Source organism: Hemitrygon akajei, chromosome 29 (genome assembly GCF_048418815.1).
Source record: "Hemitrygon akajei chromosome 29, sHemAka1.3, whole genome shotgun sequence".
In the NCBI taxonomy this organism is placed as follows: Eukaryota; Metazoa; Chordata; class Chondrichthyes; order Myliobatiformes; family Dasyatidae; genus Hemitrygon; species Hemitrygon akajei.
Genome location: NC_133152.1, coordinates 41,098,715 through 41,113,268, shown reverse-complemented (window position 1 = coordinate 41,113,268; position 14,554 = coordinate 41,098,715). Strand labels below are relative to the sequence as shown.

At 39.4% G+C, this 14,554-nt stretch overlaps 1 protein-coding gene across 1 annotated transcript; it reads right to left on the bottom strand.

The window, feature by feature from the left end:
- Positions 1-372: 372 nt before the first annotated feature.
- On the bottom strand, positions 373-14,527 carry dffa (DNA fragmentation factor, alpha polypeptide). The gene is made up of 6 exons (XM_073032189.1): positions 14,345-14,527; positions 13,813-13,977; positions 9,258-9,403; positions 6,558-6,723; positions 4,720-4,859; positions 373-3,140 (listed from the first exon to the last, which is right to left on the bottom strand). The coding sequence occupies exons 1-6, from the start codon at positions 14,484-14,486 to the stop codon at positions 2,973-2,975; spliced, it is 927 nt and encodes a 308-aa protein (XP_072888290.1). The 5' UTR covers positions 14,487-14,527; the 3' UTR covers positions 373-2,972.
- Between the last annotated feature and the right edge of the window lie 27 nt (positions 14,528-14,554).

Genomic DNA, 14,554 nt, shown 5'->3' with positions numbered 1-14,554 from the left:
TGCAGGAAAACAAATCTCAGGGTAGCAATATGGTGACATTTATGTACTTTGATAAACTTAAATTGAACTTTGAGCTGACACAAGGCTGTCTGGATGGTCAAAGTTCCCCATTGCCGCTTATGATCCTGTGACACTGCCATAGTGTAGGATGGCAGCCATGTGGCTATGGGATTGTTCTGTGGGGTTAACATGGGAGAAATTTAGAGTGGTAACCACAAAGCAAGGGCTATGTTTCATATCTTGCACTGGGATGCTAAATTGAGCTGATATGTTAAACGTTCAGTACACTGCAAGAAACAATACGACTCATAGGGCTATCAAAATAAATCTTATTTATGTGTTATGTTCCACTGAAGAGTTAGACAACAAACAGAATTCTGAAGAACATTTTTATTCGCTTCAGAGATTAGTTCCACCACAGATGCTGGTCATATACAAAAAATACATGAGGAACTCAGTAATGTCCTGGCCTGAAAGGCAGACTTTTGATGTATCTGTGTATCAAAAATATATATTTGTAAATTAAATTGTAAATGCACCATTAATTTTAATTTCAAATTATTATGAGTTGAGACCTGTTCTTACCACCTCAGGTTTACTAATGTCATGACCTCATGGATTTTAAGACCTGATTTTAACTGGGGTAGTTGTTATATAGTGGAGGACTGGATCTGCATAGCATCTGCATCCTTGCAGAGTTAAACAAACTTTTCTTTATTTATGAGGCTTAATAAATGTTCCCTCATCTTCCTATATTAAGGAAACATACTCAGCGCAAGTCATTGTCATCTTCAAGGTGGAAAAATCATTTATAAAAGCAAAACTTCCTAAGCAATAGACTTTCACTCAAACATTTCCAACTTTAATGCTGTAAAATTAATTATATTTAAACATCAAAACATTTTGTGAAAGAACCCTTCCTGACTTTAAACTTAACACATTAGCCAGTAATAAAACATAACACTTGTACTCTTAGAATTACAGATAGTAATTATTTTGTGAAGGTACATTAATTTCTAAAGAGATTAACAACATTTTCAGAATTGTATTTTACCTTTTATTTTAGAAGTTCCATTCCTTAGAAAAGCAATTAAACTTTCTTATTTTGCTGTTTATTAATTAGATTTAATTGAAAAGTAATTAAGTGTGGTTAGTCTTTAATAGCAGTGATTAGTATGGACCTGTAGCTGCATCATCTGCTTAGTAAGAACCTTTTAAAAGCATCTTTTAAAATTAACTGGCTTAAATGGAATTAAAAAAACTTTTGATTATAGATAATTACAACATATATTTCTGGCAATCTCTATTAACTCTTCAAGTCCTAGTGAATTTTAAAGTAAAGTAAACAAGCTGCCATTTATAATTTGACCGATTAAGCACCCAGGCAAAAGTGTACACAATAAACTGTTCCACTGTGTCGAAAACCTTCCACAATCGCCAAGTTCTAACGTGGGACAAGGTTACATGGGCCTGAATCTGAGCATTCCAGGTCAGAAGTGCTTGAGTGAGAGAGCAAGAGAGCATGGAGATTATATAGCACATTGTGCCCGCACTTTGAAAGATTGCTCAGTTAGTTCACCTCCCAACACCACTCCCTGGAAATTACCTATCTACACATAATACTCCAGGTTGTTTTGAATGTTTTCACTGAATTTGCTTCCATCACTCTTTTAGGCAACACATTTGAGATCGCAATAATTTATTCTATGAAATGGAAAAAATCTCACTGCAGTTCCCGGCATTCACCAATACTTCAAACAAATCATTTCTTCTGACATAAGAAACTGCTGTTGACCACCTTTCTTACTGTTAACATTTTAATTCTTTTGAAATTAATGTTCCTGATACATAATGATCAAACAATACACAGCCCAGCTCATGGATGAAAAATGACTTCTTGTGCTGGTGAAAAAGACTATCAATGGATTCATGCTGTTAGCTGAGACAGTACCTTTAATTAGGAGTGGCAAGGGAAATTATCTTTGTCACTCAGGCAATTGATTATTACATCCAGTGGCACCTTTTAAGGTACGGACAAAAAAAGGCCTACTATTCATTCTAGAGCAGAGATTCCCAACCTGGGGTCCATGGACCTTTTGCTTAATGGTACTGGTCCATGGCATTAAAAAGGTTGGGAAGCCCTGCTCCAGAGGCACCAGCATTGCTCATGCTGGGTTGTGAAATATCTAAATTCTTCATGTTCCAGAAAACATTCACACTTTCTCTACAGCATCCATACCTCCAATGAAATCTGATTCAGTTGTAGCACCTTCTTGACATTGTCCCTTTCCACCACAGTCAGAAGATTGTTCTGCATATCCTGCTGTTAGCTTTAGTTTTAAAGCACGTGGTGCTCCACTGGAAATGGTGTTGGACTCAGTAGGTGACTGAACTGATGGATGCTTGCAACTAATGTGTGCTCTCAGATTTTACTGCTGCTCTAAGTCAGTGACCAGGCTGCAACGATAAATTTGAACTAGAGTATATGAATGATCAGCTGAGCTCTCATCAACTGCATTAACATTTTTTTTGCTTAAGCTTTTCCATGTCCTTATATAAACTGAAAGCAGTAATAAATAGTGAAACATGGGTGAAGAACCTACAAATATAAGCTGGTGTGGAGGTGGGGCAGGTAAGTAAAATTTGAAAATGAAAATTTAATTACCATCCTTTGAAAAATAAACATCATTGTGTAGTTAACTTGTGCCCTCAGGATTTAAAACTGGTGAATTACTGTTTTAGTACAAAGCAGACTAAAGCAATGGCTATTAACTAAGTAAAGGTCATCAAAATAGTCGAGTCCAAACCTACACAAAATATTTCCAGCTACACAGAAATGCACATTGGTGATTTGCAATCTATCTTTAAGAATAGTAAGGAAAGGCTGAAGAAATTCAGCATCTACCAAAAGAAGGAAATGTATTGGAGTGACAGATTTCAAGCCAAATTTTGGTTGCTTGTTGGTCCAGCCTTCACTGCTTTCTTTTCTTTGAAGAATATTGACTCAATTGTTCAAGATGCTGCACAGTGGTTGAGCGCTTCCCAAATTCCTTCTTACAGTCTTGTTGCAACTTCTTAACTTCCGCAGTGGAGCGATGCAAAGCTGATGCTAAGTTCTCTTCCTTTTCGTTTAAAACCTCCTGAAGAAGATGTCATACTCAATGAATAAGCAGCACTTGCAAAGGTTTAGAAATATAATTGCAAGCAGATTAATAAAGTTGATGTGCAGGTGGGAGCTATTGAGGATATTAAAGTTATCAGATTTTGTGTTTCTTTTGCTAAATGGAAGGGAAAGAACACTTAATTACTATGAATAAGTGAGCCAGATTATCAATTCTGAATTCCCTGGTCTGAAAGGTATTAGTAATGGCCTTTTGTAAAGACACTGCCCAGAAGGAAGCAATGGCAAACTACTTCTGTAGAATTTGCCAAGAACAACCATGATCGCTCACTTCATATAACAGCATATTGATGATGATGATGATGAAAATTTGTTAAATCACACCACCCCTACAATCTCCCTCCATATTTCTAAGTGTTGTTTGTTGTGTTCTGCTTTGTTGTGCTGTGTGTTGTTCAGCTGAGCATTGTAAGCATGCTATGTTGGCGCTGGAATGTTTGGAGACACTTGTGGGCTGCTCTCAGCACACTTTTGGGTGTCTTGGTTGTTAACACAAATGAAGAGTTCACTTTAAGTTTCGATGTACTCATGATAAATTAACTTTAATTTTAGGGCACAGCAACTCTGTGCTAATCATCAAATTACAGAGCTTTACAGTACACTCCTCAATAGTCACATCTGGAGGATTTATCGAACTCTCTCTGATTAGGTAGGACATAAAGAGAGCTGGGTCCCTTATTCTGTCTAACCGATACTTTGTCATGACAATGCCAACTGTTTGAAATAGCCATCCAATTTAGTCCCATATGACGGCCTTTTCTGCACAAAATGGAAAGCTGCCAATAGATTTAGTGAAATCTATTGCTTAGTGAAATTAATATCCTGCCATTTTCAACATGAAAACTGAAAGGCCTAGATAGAATGGACGTGTAGAGGATGTTGTAGTAGGGGAGTTGAGAACTAGAAGGCACAGCCTCAGAATACAGGAACATACCTTTAGAACAGAGATGAGGAGAAATTTCTTTAGCCAGAGGGTGGTGAATCAGTGGAATTCATTGCCATAGATGGCTGAAGGCCAAGTCATTGATTTGTTTTTGTAAAGGGCGTCAAAGTAATAGGCTCCTGATTTGTAAAGGGCTTCAAAAGGTTATGGGGAGGAGGCAGGAGAATGGGGTTGTGAGGGATAATAAATCTACAATAATGGAATGGCAGACTGGACTCAATGGGCTGAATGGCCTAATTCTGCTCCTATGTCTCATGGATTTGATTTTGAAACACTTAATGTCTCCCACTAAAAACAAATCAAACATTGAAGCAGAGCTTGTAGATGTATAAATCTATTGAACCTAATGCAGATAAAATACATGTAGAACTCTAAACCATGAGAAAATCTGCAGATGCTGGAAATCCAGAGCAACACACACAAAATGCTGGAGGAACTCAACAGGTAGTCAGCATCTGATGAAGGGTCTCAGCCTGAAATGTTGACTGTTTACTTTTTTCCCATAGATGCTGCTTGGCCTGCCGAGTTCCTCCAGCATTTTGTGTGTGTTGTTATGTAAAATACATTTGACTGGAACTATGTGAGTTTACTGTACCTGTAGTTCCCTGCTTGACAAGGAAATCTCTGGAGAAGATTTCTTCCTCAGGACATCAATTATATGTTGATTCAGTTGGGTAGTTTGACTGGTCGCTGCACCAAAACTATCAACTTCTGTTTTTTCTGCAAGTGTTGCATCTATGAAGGAAGTGGTATCCCTATTTTATTAATTGCCACAAGAACACTTAACGAAACATAGAAAATATTTCTCCAGGCATGCTACATTACTTTTGGCAATAACAGTGCCAGGACATCTCCACAGTTTAAGTATGTCAGACGTTAGGATAGGTAGTGTGGATTTTTTCATACAATTATCAGTTCAGATTAAGCTACAGGCATAATCATTCTTTCTAAGTACTTGCAGGTCAGGAGGATGAATCTGATTAATAAGTAACAAACACAAAATGCTGGAGGAACTCAGCAGGTTAGGCAGCATCTATGGAAATGAATGAATAGTCGATGTTTTGGGCTGAGACCCTTCTTCAGGACTGAGAAGGAAGATGCCAGACAAAAAAGATGGATAGAGGGGAAGGAGGCTAGCTGGAAGGTGACAGGTGAAGCCAGGTGGGTGGGAATGGTCAAGGGATGGGGGAGGAGGAATCTGATAGGAGAGCGGGAGAAAGGGAAGGAGCGAACCCAGGGGAAGGTGATAAGCAGGTGGGAGGAAGTAAAAGGTAAGAGTAGGGAAAAAGCGGGGAGGAGGGATTAAGGAAAAAAAAATTCGATATTCATGTCATCAGTTTTGAGGCTACCCAGGTTTGCTCCTCTACCCTGAAGGTGGCCTCATCTTGGCACAAGAGGCCATGGATTGACATGTTGGAATCTGAATAATGCCATAATGAAATTTACAGCAAGAAGATAATTCTTCTTGAAAGTATTGCTCAGGGTCCTCTCACACAGCACTACAAACCGCAGAACTGAGATGAACTGTATTTCAAATCTTTATCCCAAAACAGAAGACAGGATCTTATGGTTACAAAACTTGTTAAATGGAATGTTTCAGCTTTTTCATGCTTCCGTATAGCATCCGTGCCAGGACCACCAGACTCAAAAACAGTTACTTTCCCAAAGCAATAAGGCTTCAACACCTCCACCCACTAACCCACCCCACCACCACTACTTTATCATTTCCTGTCAGTCACCTTAGGTACAGGCACTTCTGGTCCCGGTGTCACTCCATGGCCCTACAGTCAATGTACAAAGCTATCTTACGTCTTTGTACATTATTTATTGTGTTTTTTTAAAATTAGTGTTCGTTATCTTATTGTGTTTTCTTGCGCTGCCTCAGATCCGGAGTAACAAGTATTTCAATCTCCTTTACCCTCGTGTACTGGAAATGACATTAAACAAACTTGAATCCAGACCAAACTCCCACCCTAGCCTGGAGAGCTAACTCAGAGATGCCAAGAGAAGTAGTTTGTTTTGGTTGCTAAATACTTTATTTTTATTTATTTATTTCAAATTTCATTCCAGTCTGCATGATAAAAAAGCTTCGCAGATTACAGCAAAAAAATTATACTTGTATGCATTTGGTGACAGATAAATTAAAATTCTTTACTACTTTTCTATACAATACCTAACCAAGTAGAGTAATATCCTAAATATTTAACAATGACAGCATCTAATGCTAAATGAATTCTCAAATAAAGAGCACAATAAAACATTCTGTAGCATGTCTCACTGCAAAGAAAGTTAAACAATTTTTTGTTAAATAGCGAAGTTTAATGTAAACTACATAATTGTTTCATAGTATCGCAAAATGTGGAGGCAAATTTTAGAAATTAAAAAATAACCAAAGAAAAACCTGTTACAAATTAATCACAGATCCAGACTAACCATCTTTATCAAAAGCATTCCGGTACAATTTTAGTAGTTCTACTGCTTGGCGTTGCTCTTCTTTGGTATCGAGGGTACGTTGTAGGGAGTCCTGCATATCTTCAGCACGTTTAGGAGTTACTCCCAGTTCGACTGCCAGCTCAGCAGTTGGCACATCAATCAGTGTCTAAAATACAATAAAACAATATAATTAAAGCTCTAACATTTTCTAATTAACCTACTTTAAAATAACAACTTATAGGCAAAAGCAATTAGAAACTAGAATCCCACTGAGCCCAAATTATGTCCCAGTTTCCAGCACAAACTTCAGCATATTCATCCCCAAATGGAAAAAAACTGGGTCATGAAATTTAGGCAGCAGTCCACGAACTGAGCCTTTCACGACAACATAAGAATGGGATTCTCTGAGGAGATTACTTCTCCCCCTCTTCTGAGAATCAGTCACTAGAAGATCTGTGAACAGGGCACCATGGTAGCATAGTGGTTAGCATGACGCTAGTACAGCTCAGGGCATTGCAGTTCAGAGCTCAATTCCAGTGCCATCTGTAAGTAGTTTGTACCTTCTCCCTGTGAACACATGGGTTTCTTAGGGAAGCTCCGGTTTCCTCCCAAAGTCAAAGACATACTGGTCAGTAAATTAATAGGTTATTGTAAATTGTTCTGTGATTAGGCTCGGGTAAAATAGGTGGGTTGCTGGGTGGTGTGGCTCACTGGGCTGGAAGGGCTGTTCCCTGCTGTATCTCCAAATAAATAAAGATTTTCATTAAAGCAACCTGATGAAGTCTTAGCAGTAAAAGATACTAAGCATCAGACAATGAGGTGAGCCACTTACTAGTTAAAATTGTATTGTACTGATTTCTTTAACAGGGAAAGAAACATTTCACTCCCTTTAACTGCTTTGCTTCATTTATTGCCCCTCCCAGAAGAAGGTGTTGCTCTTCCACCCTGAGGGTGGCCTCATCGTGGTACAAGAGAAGAAGTCACTGTGACACACTGCATTGTTGATGGCTAATGGTCTGGTGGGAACAGATTTTCTTTCTTAATTCCCAGCATTGAGAATGTTATTGAACTGGTTCTTCCTGACCCAAAACTTAGACAGCAAGATTATAATAATTATTAATAATTAGTATTATTATTATAAATACTAATAAATACTTTTAACAGCTCAAACAACGTTCCAGCTTTTCATTTACTTTGAACACTCTTAAATTAGCCAAAACTTGTGTTTATCAGCAAATTATTATAGTGATATCCATTCAGCATGTTGCCCAAATTTATCATCTAACAAATTCTTCACCAACATTGGATATTCCTCTTGTAATTCAATTTTCCAATATTTGCTTGTATTTTTATATAATCACCTACATACATGTAATTGTTCAGTGAATATTTTAGTAATTATTGTAATTTTCTGGAATCTTAGTTTTTAGCAGTGTGTGTCAGCTTGAATCTGGCTGTTAAAGGCTAACTGTTATCAGTGGAATTGTGTTATATCTATTCCCAGTCAACAACTTTTTTCCCCTTGTTCTTTTCTTTGTTCTCTCAGCTCCTTGTTCTTTGCCCACTCTTGTAACATTTAATAAAACTATCATAAATATTCCTGACTTCCAGAGAACCTTTGGATCACAAAAGCGCATCAGGATCAAACACGTTCCTACAAGTGAAATAAATGGATTTATAGCTGAGGCATTGGAACAAGCTGTAGTTATAAAAAAAAATGATGGGTGCAAATGTTTTGATTGCTGTGTTTCTAAGAAGACATATACCTCTTAGGTGCTAGATCAGGAGTTCCCAACCTGGGTTCCACAGACCCCTTGCTTAACGGTATTGGTCCATAGAATAAAAAAGGTTGGGAACCCTCTACTAGATGGCTAAAAATGCCTTGGTTGACATTCATTCAAAGAATTCCCCAGACATAGAAAAGTAATGAAGGAGAAAATAGTTTCAATTTGTTGATCGGAAGTTCCAACTTTGTTAATTTGCTTGTACACCTCTTTTTGCTGAGAAAAGTGAACAATGGCATTTAGACAAATGGAAAATATCACAGTCAGTGCAGAGATAGTGTGTTTGTCCCTGTGCAATACTCTTTTTCCATCTTTTTCTTATATTACCCCTTCCAGACAAACTTCAAAGTAAGCGTATTAAAATTAGAATGTAATAACATATGCACCTTGATATTCATTTTTTGTACGGATTTACAGGAAAAAAGAAATAACAGGATTTCTGAACAAATATACATTAAAAAAATTGACAAACAACCAATGTGCATAAGATGACAAACTGCACAAATTAAAATTGGTCAGCACAGTAGTGTAATGGTTAGCACAGCACTTTACAGTACAGGCGACCTGAGTGCAATTCCTGTTAATGCCTGTAAGGAGTTTGTATGCTTTCCCCATGACCGCTTGGGTTTCCTCCCACAGCGCAAAGACATACCAATTGGTAATTGTCATTGTAATTAGGCTAGGATTAAACTGTGAGAATTGCTTGGTGGTGTGGCTCGAAGGACCTATTCTGCTCTGAACTTTAATAAAATAAAAATAATACTGAGAACACAAGTTGTAAAGAGTCCTTGGAAGTGAATCTACAGGTTGAAGCAACAGTTAAGAGTAGTGGTAACAGAAGTAATCCGTGTCTCTCCAGAAGCCTGATGGTTGTAGTTTTACATACTGCAATAAATTCACTAATATGGTTTCTTACCTGCAACTCAGCCTCAGACATTGTAATAATCTCAGCAAGGTTTTGTCGAAGTCGATGAGCAAGTACTTTCCAATTACTGGACCCCTCTGCGGAATCCACACAGTCAATACTACAATGAGTTCTTGTGTCCAGGACCGGCCTTATTTCTGAGGGTAAAGACAGATGTTTACTGGCAGATTATGTTAATCGAAACTTAAGAAATTCTGCAGATGCTGTAAATCTAAATGCTGGAGGAACTTAGCAGGTCAGGCAGCATTTGTGGAAATGAATAAACAGTTGATGTTTTGGGCTGAGACACTTCCTCAGGTCTGCAAGGGAAGGGGGGGGGGGGGAAGATGACAGAATAAAAATGTGGGGAGAGAGGAAGGAATCTGATTAGAGAGGAGAGTGGACCATAGGAGAAAGATAAGGAGAGGATCTAGGGGGAGGTAACAGACATGTGAGAAGAGGTAAGAGGGCAGGATGGGGAATAAAAGAAGAGGGGAGAGAATTTTTTTTATACCAGAAGAAATCAACATTCGTGCCATCAGGTTGAAGGATACCCAGATGAAATATAAGGTGTTGCTCTTCCACCCTGAGGGTGGCCTCATCGTGGTACAAGAGGAGAATGGACCAAGAAGTCAGAACAGGAATGGGAATCACAATTAAAATGCTTGGCCACACTTTGGTGGATGGAGCGGAGGTGACCGACGAATTGGTCCCCCACTTTTCGATGGGTCCTGATTCATCAATTCTATTATCAATTGTGTGTTATTGAACAACTTTGGGCCCCTTATTCAGGAAAGGACGCACTGACATTGGAGAGGGTTCAAAGAAGCTTCACAAGAATGATTACAGGAATGAAAGGGTTATTGCATGAGAAACGCTTGATGGTTCTGGATCTGTACTTGCTGGAATTTTCAAGAATTGGGGGGGGGAGTGGGGGTGGAATCTCACTGAAACCTATCAAATGCTGAATGGCTGAGTTAGAGTGGATGTGGAGAGGGTGTTTCCTAGAGTGGGGGGGATCTAGGACCACAGGACACAGCCTTAGAATAGAGGGACATCCATTTAGAATGGAAATGAGGAAGAATTTCTTTAGCCAGAGCAGGGTGAATCTGGGGAATTCATCACCACAGACAGCTGTAGAGGCCAAGTCATTGGGTATATTTAAAGGACTCTGGTGGAGTACTTTGTCAAATGGTGCAAATGGAAAAATCTGCAGCTCAACATCAGTAAGACAAAGGAGATAGTGATGGGCTTTAGGAAAAGTAAGCCTGCTTTGAAAACCTGTTACTATTGATGGAGGACGTGGATGTGGTGAGGACCTACAAATACTTGGGGGGTGCACCTGGATGACGGACTTGAGTGGAGCACCAACACAGAGGCTGTGTACAAGAAGGACCAGAGTCATCCTGAGGAGACTGAGGTCCTGTGGAGTATGCAGGCCTTCCCACATGATCTACCAGTCTGTTGTCACCAGTACAATCTTCCATGCAGTGCTGTGCTGGGGCAATGGCATCAACACGGGTGATGCCAACAGGCTTAATAAACTGATTAGAAAGGCTGGCTCTGTTATAGGAGTCAAACTGGACACACTGGAGGCTGTGGCAGAACAAAGGACCCTACGGAAAATCCTGGCAATTCTGGACAATGTTTCTCAGCCTCTGCATGCCACCTTGGCTGAACAGAGGAACACTCTTAGTAATAGACTAAGACAACTACACTGCTGCAAAGGGCACAATAGGAGGTCATTCTTGCCCTCTGCCAGTAGGCTCTATGAGTCAACCTATACCGGGGAAGTGATGACCCCCTCCTGGTAGACTGTGGTAACTTATTTTTTTAAACATTCTTTTGGCTTCTCTTCTAACGCTTATATCCATCCGCTTGTAATGCTACTGTGACACTGTAATTTCCTTTGAGATCAATAAAGTAACTATCTAAAGCAGAGGCTGATAGTTTCTGATTAATATGGGCATAAAAGGTTATGTGGAGAAGGCAGGAGAATGGGGTTGAGAGGGTAATAAATCAGCCATGATAGAATGACAAAGCAGACTCGATGGACTAAATGGCCTAATTCTGCTCCAATGTCTTAAGGAAATTATTCAACATCTAACTCATGGGAGATCCTGATTGTATAGGGATAAACCAGGAAGCAAGCTTGGACACAAACTGTCAGTGCAGATCAGCCGCCGAATACTGATGAAGGGGGGTGGGTAGGCCGCCATAAAGGTGCAACTATTAGAGCCATGGCCTCGTGGTGTCAGGGATATGGCTCAATGCCACCCTCTGCTATCTGTGTGGAGCTTGCACCATCTCCCTGTGATCATTTGGATTTGCTCTGGGAACCCTACTTTCTTCACACCTCCCAAAGATTTGTAGGTTGGAAGGTGTGTTGGCCAATGTAAATTGCTCCAAATGCAAAACCGGGTAGAGTCGATGAAAATGCAGGGAGAATATAAAAAGGATTAATATAAGTTTAGTGTCAATGGGTGATTGCTGGTCAGTGTGGATTTGATGGGCCGACATAGTGAGTCACAGTCTCCATGCTATGACTGACAAGGAAAGGGTGAAATCTGCAGCATGAGCAAGGAACCCTCGAACATGGAGCTCTGTGTGCACTTTTGTGAGCGCTGATTGTGGAATCAGCCCACAAATGGCAGTTCCTAGGCGTGGCTCAATCATGTTTGCAAGTTTGAATTTCAAATTTAACACGAGAGACTTGTGCAAAAGTCTGATTTTGAAGGAATACAGCACAGATGGAGTAGTCATAGTTTGGATGAGTTCTTTTAACATGATCAGGCACATATAAAAGATCATATAAAGTATAGTGGTTTCCAACTAATTGGCCTTCAGTTAACTGGGGCAGCTGCTTATTTGGGACAATGTGCTGCTTAATTAGGGCCGGAGACTGTTGGCCAACTGTTTCAAACCAGCATCTGATGCGTGCACTATACCATGCTTAGAGCACAGTTTTTAAATAGCATCAGTTGCATATGCTAGTGTCAAAAAGTAGTGATTTCTGTCACTGATAGTTGGTGAGAAATAAGCAGTAAGACAATTCAGAACTGTTTTGCTCACTGTAGTTTCAAGCATTCAGGCTCGGAGGTGTCAGAAATAGCTGGGAGTAGAAATGAAACGCTCTCACAACTTCAACAAGTTAACAATGAAGAATTTGAAGGTATCGACAATCATCTTGACTGTTACAATGAAATTAAAGATTTGTAGGATGCAATCACTGATAGCATTGTATGAAGGCAGTTCATTATTTACATCATTTGCACTGCTTTTGTTCATTTACAGTCAAAGGAATGGTGCAGTGTATACTTGACAAATTCTTATATTGATAACAATTAGGAATTAATAGTTTTATAGTACTGTAGTAGTATTGATAATGTTCTAATTTGTTTTGCATTTCATTTAAATATATAATTTGATACTTAGTTAAATGGTAGTTTATCCTTTTTTAAATATACCTTTTTAACTATTTCCATGAAAGTTTGGCTAATTAGGACAGCCACTTAATTGGGCCATAATGTACTAACCCCAGTTAACTGGAATCCACTGTATTTTGAAGAGATGCAAATATAACCTGGCTCATATTTATCACCTTTCTGCATTACAATTATATTGATTATTTAACTGGTTATTATTAAGTTTATTTGCCAAAATAAATTAATTGTTCTGTAATGTTAGCACAGTGGCTGTGAAGTGTTTTAAAATGCTTGGTATATCTTGAATGTGCTTTAGAAATGCAGGTCTTTCTTACCGGATAAACTTGTCTCACCACATGACACTTTAAATGTTTTTCCTTTACTAAATTCTCACAATGTTCAAAATTCAAGAGTCAAAGTAAATTTATCATCAAAGTAGAGCTATGTCACCATGTACAAGCTGGAGATTTTTTTTCTTGCAGGAATACTCAGTAAATCCAATAACCATAATATAAACAATGGAAGACTGCACCCAACAGGGTGGACAACCAGTGCGCAAAAGACAACAAGCCGTGCAGGTACAGAAGGAAAAAAAATAATAATAAAAAAATAAATGTCGAGAGCATGAGATGAAGAGTCCTTGAAAGTGAGCCCATAGGTTGTGGGAACAGTTCAGTGATGGGGCAAGTGAAGCTGAGAGAAGCTATCCCCACTGGTTCATGAGCCTGATGGTTGAGGGGTAATGTTCAACTCTGGGCACTGAATAATTCAAAGAACCACTGAAAAGCTACAGGCCTTTCTAGATTCTTTCTGATATTACCACTACATAATTCATATTACATAACATGCTGCACCTTGGTAACGTAGCGGTTAATGCAATGCTATTAAAGCTTTGGGCGCTCGAGTTCAATTCCTGCAACCTCTATACGTTCTTTCTGTGGGAGCCTGGGTTTCCTCTGACAGTTCAAAGATGTACTAGTTAGTAGCTTAATTGGTCATTCTAAATTGTCTTGTGATTAGGCAAAGGCTAAATCGATGCATTGCTGGGTGGCGCAGCTTGGGGGGTTGGAATGGCCTGTTCTGCGATGTATCTCTAAAAGAAATGAAATATGCTCGCAACACCTCTCCCAAGAACAGCTTACCAACATCTTGTGGCATCCATTTTTCATCAGGACCAAGGATCATAAACTTTGTGTTTATTGGCAAGTGTTCAAAGTAATCTTCTTCATCAACAATTGTTCCATCTTCTTCTAGCACAACAGTACAGGTTAGTGGGTCATGTTTGTCCAGCCCGAGTTTTTGCTTTCCTAAAAACATTTTAAGAAAAAAACCACCTCTGAACACTTTTCACTGTAATGTCACCTTAGTATTCAGGAGTACTAATTAAATGCACTTTTGAATAGGTTTTGCTACAAATGGCTTGTTGATTACACCCACTTAATGATTCAGGAAGTTTCTTCCTCTCGCCATCAGATTTCGAAACGGTCCACAAATCAACGAGCGTATTACTTATCCTTGTCGTTAATAGTAAGTCGATGCCTTTGCGCTGTACTGCTGCCAGAAAACAACAGATTGCATGCCCCGTACCGAGTCAGTGATAAGGAACCAGATACTGGGGCAGTGGCCGTACCTCGACCCCGAGTGTGCGCAAACGTAGGCCCAATCCAATCCTACCTTTGGCTACTAGATCCTTCAAGGACGATACGGCCACGCCGAAAGTCTTACAACGGTTTGAGTCGCAGATTTTACACAAGAAGTCTTTCTCCGGTTTTCGGCTGGAACTCAAGGGCCGCCTCGGAGAACACAACGCCGCCATTATTGTCCACAATCGACGCGCCTGCGTATTGACGCACGTCTCTATTTGGCAATTTTTCTTTTACGCAC